This window comes from Haliotis rufescens, unplaced genomic scaffold, assembly GCF_023055435.1.
Source record: "Haliotis rufescens isolate VD_foot unplaced genomic scaffold, xgHalRufe1.0.p SCAF_24, whole genome shotgun sequence".
NCBI classification, from domain to species: Eukaryota; Metazoa; Mollusca; class Gastropoda; order Lepetellida; family Haliotidae; genus Haliotis; species Haliotis rufescens.
In genome coordinates, this window is record NW_025963935.1 from 2,892,122 (window position 1) to 2,911,575 (window position 19,454).

Consider the following 19,454-nt stretch of genomic DNA (forward strand, 5'->3'; position numbering starts at 1 on the left):
CCATGCTTGTCGCAAGAGGCGACTTACGGGATCGGGTGGTCAGGCTCGCTGACTTGGATGATGCATGTCATTGTATCCCATCTGCGTGGATCGATGCTCATGATATAAATCACTGGATTGTCTGGTCCAGGCTCGATTATTTACAGACCGCCGTAATATAGCTGGAATTGAGGGCAGTGTTAAACAAGAAACAAACAAACAAACTTATATCAATACACAGATGTGTGTGACGAACCAATATCAAGTTCAGGTATTGCGGAATCTTGTGGCAAACCCTACACCCAAATATCTGTCTGTAACAGAATTTGTCCTGAAGTCAGTTTAATACAATCAAACCAAGAATATTGTCGAATGGATTTTTTTCCCAGCACGAGTTTTGGTTCCACCTCTACAACACGGAGATCGCGACACAGACAGAATTGTCCAGTGCCCCACGTGACAGAGCCAGCGGTTGATATAAACCCCGCGGGTATGAATACACGCTGTCAACAAACTCACAAACCTGATAGCCGAATCCAAGTTAGTCGCCTACTACGAGACGCGAAAGAGTGCTGCGTTCCTCAACATGCCGTAGTCCTGGTAGCTCCAGAGAGAAACTTCATTTAAGAATTGTAAACGAGTCCAATATATTTGTGCAAATATTTTATCATCGTTTTGCCCGTCGTTCATGGAAAGGGTTTGTTTTTGAGCCAACCTCATTTTTGGGAAAACGATTACCTCGAAATAGAAACGAAATCGTTCGTTCGTTCGTATGGTTTTACGCCGCTTTTAGCAATATTCCAGGAATATCACGGCGGGGGACACCAGAAATGGGCTTCACACATTGTAGCCATGTCGGGAATCGAACCCGGGATTTCGGCATGACGAGCAAACGCTTTAACCCACAAGGCTACCCGACCGCCCCGAATTGCGATCTTGACTATCGACACAGATCAAGCTTAGAATAGTCTTTTCCAGTAAAATCCATTGAAGTGAGTGAATATAGTGCCAATAGTCATTAATGCAAGTTGAAAGTTTAATTAACACGACAGTTTATTCATATATGTGTCAAAAAACAAAACAATAGTACATCATATTAAAATTAAGGCGTAAATGTTAAAATGAACGCACCTTAGTATATGCTGTGATAGTAACAAAAAGACATTTGTTCACAAACGGACTGTTCTTTGTGAAATATATAATACAATATTAGAGACAGCTTAAATATGAGACTATCGTCATCAAACTGTATTAGTTTCAGAAACTTTTCATAAGAGGTCCTGATTAGAAAGTACTTGGCTAAATATTTCATTCTTAACACGAATTCCAATTGTAATACCAATTTGTAAAAAAATAATGAAAATTCTGCTTACATAATCACACTTATTTTAGCATATGTTTTCTTTTTTAGTATGATTACTTTGAAATGAATCATTTGTAAAACATACGCTATATACAAACATTTTCGTGCAATCTCCATATATACGAGATTTGAACATGAGCTTTCAAAATAACCTTGAAAATGGGAGCGAAGTGTGGTAGGCTAGAGTGACGTCCCTTGGAGGAAGTGGTTATCGTTTGGAAAACGTTCAAAACAGAGGTCTTACGTACAGCACGTGGAAACTCTGCTTACGCTGTCATGATCTGAGAATCTGTGGTGTTGGTGGCGTAAGTTGACATGGTCATAGAAAATGTTATTTGCTTTTAAAATCTAAACTGAACATGTTATAAATGGATTCTTATTCACTTCAGAATGTTCAAATTTGGAAATAGACTTCTGGTAGCCGAGAGCCTCGATAGGGTCTGGAATGACCGCACGGTGACCGTTCCGTGGTAGTCAGTGTGGTCTTGACAGCGAGGCTTGTTGTCGAATGCTTCCTCAGGCTCAGACACAACTGCACACAAAGATCAGTTGAAATATCCCCATTTGTTCTTTCTAAAATATTTGGAAATTAACATTTACTGTAGATCTAGAATCTACTACTTTATCTACTCGGTATAAGATTATTGAAGTCAATTCTTAAGTAATATAAATCCCCCACATAGTGTTACACGCTCGTTGGTTTGTCATCTTCCCAAGGCAAGGCGAGTTTACTGACTATAAAGGTTGCCGAACTAGGCTGGTATTATGGAGTTACATTTTGGCTGGACTAACGGGTCTATGCATAGTCCAATCAAAAGCGTGCATCGAAATCGAAATCCGGTTCGTAAAGTGTCCTGCAGATTTCCATCGATTGCAGGATTTGCATAGCATGTGCACCGCCAACTCGTTGTCAATAGATATTTTCCAAATCTTTTCATGTTTTTAATCAAGGTGCTCACGCATTGCACGATGTAAGACCCGTTTTATCACAACATAGACATTGATTATCGATCAAATCGTCTTGACTGGGCGCCACTGTTTTGTTTGAAGCAAATGCAAGTGATAAGAGAGGTGGAATCTGATTGGTCTAAAGGAGAGGCTTAGAAGGGACATAACTGGTAATAGCCACCGGTGGCGCTAAGATAGCGCCTAGGAATTCCAGCCTAGTTCGGCAAGGGTGGAAACTGGACTTTTAAAGTCAGTTAACTCTCTTGCCTCGGGAAGATGTTGGTTTATGTGCAGGTATATATATATATATATCGTCACTTTTTTGGGTCAGTATGTTTCGTGTTTTACGTGTCGGTCAAGGGATTGCTTGGGGTCCTAGCTATTCTAACCTGGACCCTGTAGGAGGCCCAACTCTAACTCCAGGCTGAAATCACTCTAGAGAGACTTACATTGGGTCTAGGGGCTCAGATCACTCCTCCTAGGCTCTAGAGCTGTGATTGGCTGTGCAGAGTTGCATCCCTTTGGCACACCACAAACCTATGATTGTGGGTTCGAATCCCAATCCAGCCCAATTATGTTTTTTAGGTTTGTCAGCACCATATCTGTGCTCATGGGTTTCACCGAAGTGGTAAACGTCTGAGACCTGCATCATTTCTGGCTTAATTCCTCCCACATTAAGCTGACACGCCGTGATATGACCGGAATACTGTTAAAACTGGTGTTAAAACCAACTCACTCACTCACCTTGGCTTTAGAGCACTCAGTCACTCGGGTTGTAATCAAAACAACCAATAATAATAATAACAATAATAATATTTTGGCAAGCCCATCTCGTGTTGATATGTTTGATATCAAAAGACACTTGGGTGAGATTCTCTTTTTAAATACTTTTTACCAAACTTTTGTTAAACTATTCCCAATCTGACATTTTGTACCTATCTCTTGAAACCTACAGCGGGTACCTGGGTAGGGTTGGGTAAGGGTGGATAGGACAATGTTAGAAATTGGCACTAGTCCTGTACGTAGTCCTTGCCAAACTGCCCAATAGTTAAGGTATCATAAGGACCAGTAGAAATTGGCCCTTTTTCAGGGTTTTGCTATATGTTATGATTATAAGGACTAGTGGACGAAAACTGTTAGTTTCTACCTCTGCTGGTAATAAATTTGGACTCGTCCCAGCCCAAATCAGCAGGGCATGGAATTGATACCAGATGTTTGGGATCAGCTACCCATGTGCAGTGATATGCGTATTTGTACACAAAACATTAATTGGTCAATTGTGATTTATGTTGTGTATTTATGCAAATGTTCAGCTTGTCTGGAGCTCTGATGCACCATGCTATTTTCATTTGTTGTCATGGAAATTGCATTGTTTATGATTTCTAGGTTTCACAATGGACCAACAAACGGCTCAGGTGTTGTTCAAAGAGGGGGCTACGTTCATCTTCCTGGATGTCCCGGTCAGCACAGAGTTCGGCATCGACTACGATTCCTGGCAAGTGGGGCCGAACTTCCGCGGGGTCAAGATGATACCCCCAGGAATCCACTTTGTGTACTTCAGGTGCGTGTCCTCCCTCCACAAGTAAATAATCATCCCGAGGCAAGAGAGTTAACTGACTTTAAAAGTCATTTAAAACATGAAAAGATTTGGAAATATCTGTTGACAACGAGTTTGCGGTGCACATGCTTTGCACATCCTGAAATCTGCATGACAGTTTACGAACCGTATTTCGATTTCGATGCACAATTTTGATTGCACTATGCATAGACTCGTTAGTCCAGCAAAAATATAACTCCATAATACCAACCTAGTTCGGCAAGGATGGAAACTGGACTTATGTAGTCAGTTAACTCCCTTGCCTTGGGAAGATGTAGGGAAATTGAACCCTAGTGTTATTCTTTGTTGTATTGCAAGTTTGTATCACAGGATGCTCACAAAGATGTAGGGGAACGGGTGGCCCAGTTGTCTAAGGCGCTGCAATTCGCTGTGTAGAGTTGCGTCCCTTGGGCATGCCAGAAACCTATGAATGTGGGTTCGAATCCCGGTTAGCCCCGATTATGTTTCTAGGTTTGTCAGCACCATATCTGTACTCGTGGGTTTCACAAAAGTGGTAAATGTCTGAGACCTGCATCAGTTCGGGCTTTCCTCCCACATTAAGCTGACACCGCGATATAACTTGAATACTGTTAAAAGCGGCGTTAAACCCAACTCACTCACCCATTCTCAGGGGCGGTCGGGTAGCCTGGTGGTTAAAGTGTTCGCTCGTCACGCCGAAGACCCGGGTTCGATTCCCGACATGGGTACAATGTGTGAAGGCCATTTCTGGTGTCCCCCGCCGTGATATTGCTTGAATATTGCTAAAAGCGGCGTAAAACCATACTCACTCACTCACTCACCCATTCTCACAAAGGTGTAAAGATTCCATCTGAAATGGAAGTAAACCAACTAGAATATTTTGATCCATCTTCACACTCGGTGAATTTCATTTCATAATTAGCTTGATTATAAGCGTAACAAATGTTTTATGTGGGATAACACTTTCTTAGTAAAGTACAGATCCACAGACTTTTCTCAGACTCTCATGTTGTGGAAGCCTCGGTGGCTGAGTGGGTTAGATCACTGACTTTGTGTGCTGGCGATTTGGTGCCTCACTCTGGCAGTGTGGGTTCGAATCTCGGACGGGACGCAAACCCCAAAAGAATACGAGAATCTGTACTTTACTTAGAAAGTGTTATCCCAAATATAACATTTGTTACATCTGACATCTTTCTAAAAATGGCATTGTGTGTTTCATGGATGATAAGAGGTTGTCATATAAAAAGTTTCTTCCTTCTTTATTGAGATTGGTAAAATCGTATTCAATGTTGGAGTCCCCTGGGATGGTGTATTAACCACACACTAGACCCGGGGTAGAACAGGTCTTCAGCAACCCATGCTTGTCGTAAAAGGTGACTATGCTTGTCGTAAAAGGTGACTATGCTTGTCGTAAAAGGCGACTATGCTTGTCGTAAAAGGCGACAATGCTTGTCGTAAAAGGCGACTATGCTTGTCGTAAATGGCGACTATGCTTGTCGTAAAAGGCGACAATGCTTGTCGTAAAAGGCGACTATGCTTGTCGTAAAAGGCGACTATGCTTGTCGTAAAAGGCGACTAATGCTTGTTGTAAAAGGCGACTAACAGGATCAGGTGGTCAGGCTCACTGACCTGTGGATAGATTCTCATGATGTAAATCACTGGATTGTTTGGCCGAGACTCGATTATTTACAGACCGCCGTCATATAGCTTGAATATTGCCGAGTGCGGTGTAAAACAACAAACCAAATCAAACCACTGTACCTCTTCCATGTTCCATGTTTGCCCAGATTCAGATTGCGACAAAAACATATCATTGGCTTCATATTATATACGTCATCACAAGGGATTTAAATAAACTCTGAGTTTTGCCTTCAGTCTCCAGGAACTAACTATACTTTCATGAATTTTGTCCATGACATTATGGCCGTAGTAGTATAGACAATGACAGTTCTGGACCACTTCCACTAGAGCCAGATTAATATACCTATACCACCACTACAGAGGGAATTTTTTATTGATGTTTCTTTTAATATGATCTCATGATGATCGCCGAATCGCATAATCATTTTGACATAAAAAATTCCTACTGTAGTGGTGGTTAGGTATATAAATCTGGCTCTAGTGGAAGTGGTCGAGAACTGTCAGTCTATACTACTCGCTCGAATACCATGAATCTCAAGCCCTACAGACATCCATGTGGTGAGTGAGAGGATGTTAGTTATGTATAGTGATGGGAGTTGACCTGACTTTCATATTGCAATTTGTTGCAATATTGACTCGAGTATTGTGATACGTACCACAATAAATTGCAAGCGTTCTGTCATCTGCACCTGAAAAAAACCAAGAGATTCCCTACACATTTTGACAAGTTTGTTATCGTCCACTAGCAAAATGTCTATTGTTGCAATACATATAACCATGTTCTTTTTATTCGGTTTAAAAACACACCTGCAACCCAAATTATTTGCAAACAGAGCTAGTATGAGAGTGCACTGATTCACCTTAGTAAAGAACAATGTTCAGATGAAACAAAGACATATCTAAATGTTGCACAGTGATGTCTTTCAACTGATATTGTTTATGATATTATTTCAAACTGCAGTGTTGGATAACTATGCTATCCCTAGTGACTATACACAAGGACATGTTAAAGCCTTTGGACACAACACCAGTTGAATAAATATTTGTAGAGATTTTGATTTTATTTAACATTGGATAAAAGTATATAGAAATATATTCTGAGCATCTTAAATTAAAATTTATGAGTTGAACATCACTGATGCCTTTTGTGTCGTTGAAGCTCACAAAAAGTGAATTAAGAAAGTAAATACTTTGTATGTTTGTTTGTTGTTTTAGTTTCAGGATTTCCTTGGGATATGCTTAGAGCTTAATCTATCTCCTGTTATCTGTCACACTGTAGGATCGCACATCTAGCTAAAGGGAAACTTTCTACCAGGGCAGAAATATGTGCATTATATTGGTATGGACAAATGCCCAAGACAGACAGATTACATCACACACACTGAACAAACATCCTTTTACTAGATGTGAGAAGGAAATCCTGAACATATAACAATGGAATCTGCTTCCATCCATCCATCCATCCATCCATCCACCCACCCACTCTTCCACCCAACCACCCTTCCATCCATCCATCATTCACCCACTCTTCCATCCACCCACCCAACCACCCTTCCACCCTTCCATCCATCCATCCATCCATCCATCCACTGACTATTAGAAAGTTGAAGTCATCAATCTTGTCATACGGTCTTGTGGACATCTTCTCTAGGCAAGGGCGGTAACTGACTATTAAAGTCCAGTTCCCAACCTTGCCGAACTAGGCTGAAACTTCAGAGTTACATTTTGGCTTGACTCATGAATCCATGCATAGTCCAATCAAAATTGCATAACGAACTAGACATCCGGTTCATAAACAACATGGATTTCAATGAGCAGATTTCGGTGACTGCAGATTTTACAAAGCATGTGTACCATCAACTGGGTGTCGACAAATATTTTGCAAATCTTTTCCTGTTTTTAATCAAAGTTCTCAAGAGATTTGATGCACTTCATGGGTTATGAACCATTTTATTTCAAAATATATCTTGATTATCTTGGTTAGGCGCTGCCATTGTGTTTGAAACAACTGCAAGTGATATGAGAGATGGAATCTGATTGGTCAATAGGAGGGACATGGAAAGACATAACTCGTAATAACCACTGCTGGCACTGCGATTGAGCCCAGAATTTCCAGTCCAGTTCGGCAAGGGTGGAAACTGGACTTTCATAGCTAACTCCCTTGCCTTGGGAAGATGTCTTGTGTTTTGTCACTCTGAATTTTTATGCATAGATATAAATATCAAACGGACGGGTCCGTCTCCTAGTTTCCTTATTTAGGGTGGGTAAATCAGTGGATGATATCAAATCATCAATATGTTTACATGAAGCTTTAGATAACCTTCTTGGACAAATGGACCCGTGAAGATTCTGGGGTAGAATAGGTCTTCAGCAACCCTTGCTTGTCGTAAAACGGGATCATGTGGTCAGACTCGCCGACTTGGTTCATGCATGTCATCGATCCCAATTGCGTGGATCGATGCTCATGATATCAATCACTGGATTGTCTGGTCCAGACTCAATTATTTACAGACCGCTGTCATATAGCTGGAAAAATTGCGGAATGGGGCGTTAAACAACGAACCAACCAACCAAATTTTGGACAAATAGCATTGGTCTGACTTTGACTTAACAAATGCAAAGGATTAATTTCAGAAATATATGAACAAGTAACTCAAGATCTATCTCTTTCCAAGTCTCTGAGGGGCGGTCGGGTAGCCTAGTGGTTAAAGCGTTCGCACGTCATGCCCGAAACCCAGGTTCGATTCCCGACATGGGTACAATGCGGGATTTTAGCTATATAATATGTTATAATATCCCCAGGATATTAGCTATATAATATGTTATAATATCCCCAGGATATTAGCTATATAATATGTTATAATATCCCCAGGATATTAGCTATATAATATGTTATAATATAATGTGATGTAAAATCAATAACATATGTTTTCCTTATATTCCCGAGGTTCGAAAACGCAACCCTTGTATCTGTAGCCCTGTGAGTGTACCACAAGGCTACAGAGGCGTTGATAAATCACAATGCTTTTTCAAGTACTGTACGCCAACAACAGATATTTAATGCCCGTCTCCTGAGGTTCATGGGAAGTGTGTTTGAAACATAAAAAATATTGATAAATATTGTTGTTTTAAGTTTCTTTTTTAGGTTTATAAGTTAGATAACACACTTCCCCTCGGGTTTTTATGGTATTTAAAAACCTTATCCTTGTACGCCCCTTGTATTTTTTTCCATGGATGCTTGTTTTAAATATCATAAAAATGCTCGGACATGCTTTTTCCTACACAAGTAGGCATTGTATTAATTATACATTCTGTCAAGGTGACCTCATTTGCATATTTATCGGATGGTGATACCAAGTTTATCGGGTTGGTTTATCACGTTGATGATACTCTCCGTTCTATGATAACAAACCATGCTGTTACCTCCCCCTGTATTTGGCCACACCCGTCCCAAGTAAAACCATTCTCACTCACTTACCAGGTGCTTTATGTTTCTATCCCATCTCCCCCTAGAATCAATGGAACATTCCATGTTTCAGTGCATGCAACAAGGAGGGGCAGACCGCCCCTAGAAGTGGATTCTTCCACAACTTTCAGCCAAGGGAGATTGTAGTCCGGAAATGGGACAAGGTGACGGAAGGTAGGTGTAATTCATTATTTTGGCTTTTTGGCTTAACCCTATTGAGGCTGAGATAATTATTCAGACACACATTTTTGTAAGTTCTGAGAAGTGAATATTAGGCAAAACTTGCGGCTATGCAGCATTGGGTCCATCTATAACTACAGTAAACAACGTTTACAACGAACACGCTTACAAGGAACTGAGGGATATAACTAATTTTTTAACTTATCCTGCATTACTCCGTATTGCATTTACTGCTGTCTTTGACAGAGAGACGAACTGTGTGAGATCCAGCTGCTGAAGAAAGTTGTCCCAACCAGCCCAGGAGGCAGCGCCCTCTCACAGTCGGCACGTGACCCGGAAGTCATGACGTCACACCAAAAGACATAACTGCTTTGTCACCTCCACGGACGGACGTACTTTGTATCCCTTTTGGAAATTAAAGCTTATTATTTGTTTTTTATATTTTGCGTGTTTCTACATTCATTATATGCTGCTACATTGTTACCTGTTATGGGCCGTGACCTTAGGGTCTTCCCATTCGTAACGTTTATCGCTCGTCTGTGGCTCACGTCACAGTAATTTACGGGCGCAATGTTGTTCCCGCCATTTTGTTTTCTTTCCCGCCATTTTGGCCATTCACCACGTGGCCACGTAATGTCGTGCTCTGCGTTTTGAATTCTCTCTTTGGCTTGGGTAATACATTACATTTATGTATGTTGTTTTGGTGTGCTTAAAGCCTTGCCTTTTCGCTACCTCTCAGCGTAATTGTTTCTTCTCATAAACTTCAATATAATACGAAGTTTTTGAGTTACATTATGTCTCCCGTACTCTGTGGTTTTGCCACATGGTTACGTGTTTGCTTAAGGCTTTGCCTTTTCGCTCCCTTTTAGCGTACTTGTTTATCTCATAAACTTTAATAAAATATACTGTTTTTGAGTTACTTTATGCTTCCCATACTTTGTGATTGGCCACACATTATGCTTCCCGCACTTTGTGGCTTTGCCACATAGTTATGTTTTGCTTAAATTCCAGATTTTCTGCCTCGCTGCACTTGTTGCCGCGGGAACAAATCTGGTCGGGGCCGCCCCTTTCTGCCGTGATTGTACGACGCCCTGTACTTTCACAAGGCAGTGCCGATGTTGCAGTCATTCGTCGCTGTGATCCTTCAGCTCATGCGAGTATCCAGGACACACCTCGCTCAAAGTGCTCGTCGACCCCCACCTACGTTGACGGCAGCAGCGCTCAGCGGAGCTTCACGGCGGCTCCCAACGTAGAGTCTGCCTCCCATGGCACGACATACGACCGTTCACGGTCTCCTACTCCACCGGCGGCTCCAGCGCTCCCAACGTAGAGTCTGCCTCCCCTGGCACGACATACGACCGTTCACGGTCTCCAACACCTTCAACGCTGATGTCCCGGCGCTCCCGGCGCCTCTGATGTCCCGGCGCTCCCGGCGCCTCCGATTCCTCCGAAGTCCTGGCGCCTCAGGTGCCTCTGATGTCCCGGCGCCTCCGATGACTCGGCGCTTGGCGCCTCTGATGTCTCGGCGCCTCCAATGATTCGGCGCTCCTGGCGCCTCTGATGACTCGGCGCCTCCGGCGCCTCTGATGTCTCCGCGCTCCGGCGCCTCCGCATCCTCTGATGCCTTCGGCGCTCAGTAAGCTTCAGATCAACAAGCTTTATCAAGCTCAGATCAACGAGCCGACCATCCGATCTTCTACTGCGGCTTAAGGGGCACCATCGGCAATCGCCTCCCTGGCGCCACTGCCCTCTTCTCTTGCTGCCGTCTCATAACTCGTCACACGGAGAAGCATGGTGAAACAACTGTCGCGGCTCCTGTCGCTACTCTCCCGTCGGTCTTCGGGATCGTGACTATCGTTCTACTTCCTGGGTGGAATCTTTTCAACCAATAGACAGTTGGTCTGATTCAACTTGCCCACTGAGATGTTATCCATAATCCCGTCGTTTAAAGCGCTATGATTCCGAAGAGATGACCTGCGGGTTTCCATCGAAACAGAGCGTCATGTGAACAGCGTCTGTATCAGATTCGACGACGACATCCACTTACAAAGAGTTTACTTCGTCGACATCGCAGACATCAACGCTGTTCTACCCTACCCTAGCGCCAGCGTTCCTGAAAGAGATTCTTCCTCGGCGCTCCCCGGGTTTTCCTCGACGCCCATGGGGTTCTGTGTTTTATCGCAAAACTCGGGTACACCACTTGATCGTCTCTCACACAGTTCATTGAGGATTGTCTGTGTGTGGAGTTTGCACCTCAGTTCCGACTCCAAGGCGGTTTTCTCGGCTACTGCGCAGAGTGATTTACATGTCACGTGTCAAGTACTCGGACTGTCAACAACTCCGACCGGATTTAGGTCAACTTACCATGGCAAGGTTTGCCATGTATTTCTACAGATTGGTTTCCATGTCTACCTGTAAGCTTGGTGATACCACTCAACCAGGCGCCTGTCGCAGTCCATCCATGCACGGATGTTGAAACAATAGACCTCCTCTACCAACACGGCTGTCACGAGGAACCTTGTTTCATCAACCCTTCGCTATAAGAACGATAGCGCCTATAGGCGTTCAAGGGATGGAAAAGATCGCCTTCCTTCGTCCGGTTTTATCTTTTCGACTACGACACCTTCCTATCTTCCGACTTGACTACCGGACACAGTGTCGATTTGATACTTAAAGTCCCTCGGCCGTCCCACTGACCCCTGTTGCATACCTGCCTCGTATCGTGTTGTCGTCCTCCATCGTCACCTCGATATAAGAACAGGAGTACTTATACGCCGCTTCAGGGATGAAAACGATCTCATTACTTCGTGCAATGGCCATATTGCCTCGACTTCCTACTACCCGGTTACGTCGATGCACCGGCGGTCGATTGTGAAGCTGGTTTACTTCGTCTACTTGAGGTTGTCTCGCAGGCGATCACACCTTTTTCCGAATCGTACCGACGGTACGCAATCGCAGACCCCTGTTGCTGACTACCTCCCCTGCCACCTTGTCAGTGGCTAGTGGCCCACACCAGCCCACATTGTGACCACCTGTGATCCAGAGATCAACACCATTGGCACAGCAACAGCCTCGAGATAAAGGCTTATCCAGGACGTCACTTGCTGACAGTGCATTCTCGGTCACGCCCTGTTGATCGTGTCCTCTGACGACGTCACCGTAGTGTGGTGTTTGCGGACCCAGAGTACTCGCCCCTCTCCCGGCGCTACAAACTCGACTGGCGCCCCCGAGAATCACCATCTTCGGCGTTCCAGGCGCCTCAAGCTCTCCGACGCCTCACGCTCTCCGGCTCCTCGGGCCAGACTATGTCAAACGGTCGACACCCCAACCCTAGATCTGTTTGCCTCATATCTGAATGTGGCCAGCTGTCGTCTTCCATTCCAGCTGTGCCGCATACGACTGCTGTGGCAGTCGAAGCCTTCCATCGTTCCTGAGAAGGATTACGCGCGTACGCTTTTCCGTCTCCGGTTCTCCCTCCCACAGTTCTTCAGAGATCCAGGCCACTCGACCCCTGCCATTGACTTTGGTCTCGCATTAATGGTCAGCCAGAAGTTGGGTTATCGACCTCCGAAACATAGCCAGAGACAACCCCTGGAACTTCCGGTGTGGTCCAACTTTCTGCTCCATCCACACGGTCTGTTGCCACACCCTCATACCCGCATGTTATCGTCTGCACGCCTGACACGCATGCAGAAAGCCAAGGGCTATTCGGCTAGAGCGACCAAGGCTATTGCTTCAGCCCACCGTCCATCTACAGGGGGACTGTATGCTGATAAATGATGCTTGTTCCAGGCATTTTGTTCTGACAAACACCAGGATCCGATGACAGCGTCACCGCAGATCCTGGATCAGTTCCTTCTGTACTTGCGTAGCACCCGTCGGTTGAAGGGCTTACCACCCCCACATACCTGGTCGCCATCTACTCCGTTCTGGCCATCTCGGACGATCGGAGAAAGACGAAAATTCCCGACCTACGGGCATGGCTGCGCTCATTCAGTCTTGAAGACCTGAAGACCAAGTTCGAACCGACTGCGTTGGATCTGAATGTGGTCTTCAACGCCCTTCGATCCACTCCCCTCGTCTTCCTTCTACGAAGACGGATGTTTCTACTGGTTTTGACTACTGCCGCTCGAGTCGGTGTACAGCACGCCCTCGACGTCTCCCGTGCCCGGTTCGAATGCGGTACCCAGGGCGCCGTTCATCATGGACTGTACTGGGACGTCAGCGTAAAGACTCAACTCCCAGGACAGCCTGATAGATCATTCCTTGTCCCCCCCCCCCCTCGTCCAGTGTGGGTGCCGAGGATGAGGATGAGCGTCATTATGCCCAGTAAGGGCACTGAAGGTTATTCTACGATCGAAAGACTGCCGCAAGTCTAGGAAACACCTTTTTTCTGCCGGTCTCCCCTTCGTTGCAGTCGTTGGTCAGCCGGAATACTTTTCCCTGTGGCTCCGGGCGGTCTTCCTTAAAGCTTATGAGCCGCCGGATTGGACCCTCCCCCCAAAGGCTATCACCTGAAATAAAATGAGATCAGGGCGGTTGTATTTACACTGGTTTTTCACGGTATACTGTTCCATCCAGTCGTTCAGGGAAGCCTGTTCGTGGCGATCGGACACCGCCTTCACCAACCACTACTTCCGTGATGTAGCCTTGAAAGTTGTCGCCGGCGTTCACAGTTTTGGTCCCTGGTTGTAGCCCAACAGGTTATCTATCTCCGACGCCACTGATTCTCCGATACCCTGAGCGGGGCCCGTCGACCTCTCTGGTGTTTATCACCCCAGACGAGACGGCTCTCTTGCGTTCCGCATTCGCTCTTAGACGAACGCTCTGACGACAGGAATGGAAGTTGATGTGGACACCGGCGCCGACGCCAACGCCGCTGCTTCTCTGATACCTGAGCGGTGCCCGTCGACCTCACCGGTGTTCCTTGCCTCCAGCCTAGAGGGCTCTCCTGCTTTTCGCATTCGCTCTTGGGATTGGTCGTAGATTTTGCCGCCGACGCGGCTGATTCTTCAATTCCCCGAGCGGGGCCCGTTGAACTCTCTGGTGTTTATCGCCTCAGATTAGAGGGCTCTACTGCGTTTCGCTTTCGCTCTTCGGTAAGTTATATATTTTGGCAACACGCCTCATTGTATTTCGGTTACCTATTCGGGCGTTTCGTTTTTGCATCGACTCTTGTTTCCTGAAGACAGGAATAGTCGTAGATGTTCCGGTCATCACTTGTATGCGGTGCGGATTCATCGGACCTTGACGAGGGTTTAATATGGTTCACATCTGCAGGTATGCCCACCGGCCATGCCGTCTGATAAAGATGCAATACGGAGTAATGCAGGATAAGTTAAAAAATTTAGTAAAATCTAAATATTTATCCTGCATTACGAAGTCTAAGTGCCCTCCCTTTCGCTACGCTACCTCCACACGAAGTTTCAGATGTTATGTTTAAAGCAGTTATGTCTTTTGGTGTGACGTCATGACTTCAGGGTCACGTGCCGACTGTGAGAGGGCGCTGCCTCCTGGGCTGGTTGGGACAACTTTCTTCAGCAGCTGGATCTCACACTGTTCGTCTCTCTGTCAAAGACAGCAGTAAATGCAATACGGAGTAATGCAGGATAAGTATACAAATGTAAAAAATATTTAGATTATACTAAACTATTTTCGGTCCCCCTATGAACAATATACCTGCTATGCCACAATATGCGGGGGAACGAGATGACGAGCAATCTCATTAAAATCAGATCTATGTTCTCCCTGCCGCTAAATAAAGATCTGAGGACATCCCATTAAGGGTCACGTCAGGACGACCTTTAGTGTACGTTGACCGACCACTGAAATTACATCAGCCAAGTCGACATCAGCCAATTAGACAGCAGCTTTTTTGAGCTTTACGGCACTTGTTTCAACCTGGCGACTTCCATTTCTGTCTACGCTTGAAAAATATATTGACACAGTTCTCGATTAATATTTTGAAACCTGAACAAACGAACATTCCAGAATGTCTAATATATGGTTGAGAGTGTATGGCAGTGATCCTATGTACTGTGCAACACATCTTCCATTCAAATGTTTATATCACGGAACCGAGAGATGGACGATAATTTTGACGGAATCAGTCGTACAAGCCATAATTGTCGTTCGGAATACCCTGTGTTAACGTTTTTGAGGTTGCATGATTAGAAAGTACAATCCAACAGTCACTTTCATGATCTGGTAAGCTATGCTTTGATTGGTCGGATGAAAGGTCGTTCTGTCGTGACCCGTAATGGGATGTCCTCAGATCTTTGTTTAGCGATGGCGAGAACTAAGATCTGATTTTAACGAGATCGGACGACTAGTTGCCTGATGTGCCACAATTCACTGAACCTGTAAAGACGAGGAGTAGAATAGGTCTTCAACCACAAATGCTTGCCGTAAAAGGCGACTATGCTTGTCGTAGGAGGCGACTAACGGGATCAGGTGGTCAGGCTTGCTGACTTGGTTGATGCATGTCATCGTATCCCAATTGGGTGGATTGTCTGGTTCAGACGCGATTATACATTTACAAACCACCGTCATGTATCTTGAATATTGCTGAGTGCGGTGTTAAACAACAAACAAACAAACAAACACAATTCACTGTGCAGAGTTGCGTCCCTTGAGTTCCACCGAAGTGCTTAATGTCTGAGACCGGTTTCACTTTGGGCTTTTGTCCCAGATTAAGATTGACATGCCAATATATAAATGGAATATTGTTATAATCGGCGTCTTAACTGAACTCGCTTACTATAAAATATACACTAGGGGCATATTAAGGGCGAATCTTGGCCATGTCCTGTGTTATAATCTCATTAGATTGAGGGGGCGCCGCGATTCGCTGTGCAGAGTTGCGTCCCTTGGGCACGCCAGAAACCTATGATTGTGGGTTCGAATCCCTATTCTCCCCGATTATGTTTCTAGGTTTGTCAGCACCATACTCGTGCTCGTTGGTTTCACCGAAGTGGTAAACGTTTGAGACCTGCATCACTTCGGGCTTTCCTCCCACGTTAAGCTGACACGCTGCGATATAACTTGAATAATGTTAAAAGCGGCGTTAAACCCAAATCACTCACTCACTCACTCATTAGATTGATCCTCCATTTGAAGTTTACTGAACCTTCAGGTCGCTGCTATTTACCTACAACTTGTTTCTCAATTAAATGCTACTTACCCACAACTTGTTTCAGACATGACCAGCGACGGAGTGACTGCAGTGGACATGGAGAGATTCTCGACCAACATGCAGGAACTTGACAGATTCCTTGGGCCCTACCCATATGAAAAGTATGTGTCACAGACATAGTAGACTCTGCTGATCATTGTTCATAATAAAACTGGGGCGGTCAGGTAGCCTAGTGGTTAAAGCGTTTGCTCGTCACGCCAAAGACCCGGGTTCGATTCCCGACATGGGTACAATGTGTGAAGGCCATTTCTGGTGTCCCCCGCTGTGATATTGCTGGAACATTGCAAAATGCGGCGTAAAACCATACTCACTCTCTCATAATAAAACTGTGATCCACAAACCCATGTAATAAAGACAGGTATTGTTATGTTTCACACAAACAACACAAGTCTTCAGTTGTACTCCAATCGCTGGATCATGTCAAACAGTATACAATTTCTAAATATTCCCTGTACGAAGTGGAAGGGTGATTATAGGAAGTGGTGCTGTCCATCCGTCCGTCACATTTTGTTTCTGGAGCAGAACTCAAAAACCATGGCAGATATCTTAACCAAACTTGGCACATAGATAGGTCTAGTGGTGAACGTGTGCCTTTTGATAGTTTGGGTTTTTTGAGAAAAGAAAATTATGGAGTTTCCATGGCAACGACTTTGACTTAGACTGAAAATGGCGGTAGTGCTCATTTCCGGCGCAGATCTTGAAAACCGGACAATATTTCTTGCCTTGCACCAACTGGACATGTCATGTTGTTGGGGGATATGAGTATTAAACGCTTGTTTGATCTGCTATCACTATCCAGTAAATATGGAAATGAGGCCACCTAGCACGTTGCCAGTAAGATCCGGGTTAGAATAGGTCTTCAGCAACCCATGCTTGCCGTAAAAGGCGACTATGCTTGTCGTAAAAGGCGACTAACGGGATCGGGTGGTCAGGCTTGCTGACCTGGTTGATGCATCTCATCGATCCCAATTGCGTGGATCGATGTTCATGATGTAAATCACTGGATTGTCCGGTCCAGACTCTATTATTTACAGACCGCCATCATATAGCAGGAATATTGCTGAGTGTGGCGTAATATAATGAACCAAACCAAACCAAAAAGTTGTCAGTATTTATGCAGATTATATTTATATTTGTGTTAAGTGGATGTCTAAATGTCAGGTGAGCTAGAGTGGACTAGTTCTTCTGATAGTTTTTTTAAATGTGGGATCATTTTTAGGGTAAGCATGGAACAAAATATGTAATCCCTGCCCTGGAGATTTGGTGTTCATAGACGCTGTATCTGTGTCAGCAAAGAAGTGACACAATCTTCTGGACTAGTACAAGCAACCACACAAACCCACCATGGGCAGATACAGAGGGGGCTGGGGGGGGGTGTGAGGGGTGTGTGTGTGTGTGTGTGTGTGTGTATGTGTGTGCTTGGGTGCGCACCCCCCCCCCCCCCCCCCCTTTTATTTCGATTTTTTTTTTCTCTGTATAAATTATAAATTTTCTGTATAAACAATAAATCGATCTTAATTGTGCATGCACGTCGCTATATAAGTGCAATAATCGTGTACGCGACGTTAAACCACATTTCACCTCACCTCAACTTAAGCCTGTTACTACAAGTTCAATATTTTGGACGTGCATTATCTTGCTGCGACGTGACATTATGTCGCACCAAGGGTAGAACATGATCTGGGCCCACTTGCACAGAACGATCTTAGCGCTAAGATGATCGTAACTCACATGCTTTAACATAGGCTTGCGGTAGTTGTAGCTCTAAGATGATCGTAACTCCCATGCTTTAACATAGGCTTACGGTAGTTGTAGCGCTAAGATTGCTTTGTGCAAGTGGGACTTGGAACCATATCGTCCTGGTAGCGTTTAAATTGCCATTAGCAATGATGAGTTCTCCATGATGATGATGATGATGATGATGATGGTGATCTTGTCTTGTTGCAGCTACAAGAAGTGGGTATCGATGACAAGCCACATATCCAACACTGTGCTGGAGCACGTTCTGCCAGACAACGGCCTTGTACGTTCCGTCACCCAGTTCGAGTCCAAGGCAAGCACGTCTCAGTCCAGGAAGCGAGACCGAGAACAACAGTCGATGGAAACCGATTCCGACCCGAGTTCATCTAGCGATGCTGTATCGACGGAAGACAGCGAGACGAAGTTCCTCCCTCACATGACCGTCATCCCAGGAACCAGCATTCGGTACAGCAACATCACAAAACGTCGGTACCCGTCTGGCGCCACACCCGCCGAGGTCACGCGATACAGCATGGATTCTTCCTTCCTGCTGGAGACCATTCTCAGTGAGCGGTATTCTGACACATCCCTCGGAGTCCTCGGCGAAATACAGTTTGCATTCATCTGTTTTCTGATTGGTCAGAACTATGATTCATTCGAACAGTGGAAGAAGCTGGTTCATGTTCTGTGTACGAGCGAAGAGGCTCTGTGCGTCCATACGGAACTCTTTCTTCATCTGGTGACCGTTCTTCATTTTCAGATTCGGGACATACCGGAAGATTTCTTTGTTGATATTGTGTCACAGAATAATTTCCTGACCACCACGCTGCAAGAGTTCTTCTCAAACTTGCAGTCAAATCCTGTTGATGGTAACCTTAAACGCAAGGGGCTGAAATTTTGTGATCATTTAACTGAAAAGTTTCAATGGGATTTTATGGCTGAACCTGAAGACTATGCACCTGTAGTTGTTGAAACTGAGTAATAAAAGAATGCAGGATTTAGTGTTAACGGTGTCTTTTATCTGAATGGTTTCAGGCCTTGTAGCCCAGTGGTCTAATGCAACTTTTCAGTCACCTGACTGTTTTTGTTTTGTCGTCCGTTGTGCATCATCCGTTGTACCATATCTGTTGTGCATCATCCGTTGTACCATATATGTTGTGCATCATCTGTTGTACCATATCCGTTGTGCATCATCCGTTGTACCATATCCGTTGTGCATCATCCGTTGTACCATATCTGTTGTGCATCATCCGTTGTACCATATCCGTTGTGCATCATCCGTTGTACCATATCCGTTGTGCATCATCCGTTGTACCATATCCGTTGTGCATCATCCGTTGTACCATATCCGTTGTGCATCATCCGT

The 19,454-nt window shown here is 44.7% G+C and overlaps 1 protein-coding gene across 1 annotated transcript; it reads left to right on the forward strand.

Annotated features, from left to right (window-relative positions):
• The first annotated feature begins 1,502 nt into the window (after positions 1 to 1,502).
• LOC124120329 (protein AAR2 homolog) lies at positions 1,503 to 19,096 on the forward strand. Its single transcript, XM_046483130.2, has 5 exons — positions 1,503 to 1,647; positions 3,677 to 3,851; positions 9,047 to 9,147; positions 16,353 to 16,449; positions 18,296 to 19,096. The coding sequence occupies exons 2-5, from the start codon at positions 3,685 to 3,687 to the stop codon at positions 19,068 to 19,070; spliced, it is 1,140 nt and encodes a 379-aa protein (XP_046339086.2). The 5' UTR covers positions 1,503 to 1,647; positions 3,677 to 3,684; the 3' UTR covers positions 19,071 to 19,096.
• Positions 19,097 to 19,454: the final 358 nt, after the last annotated feature.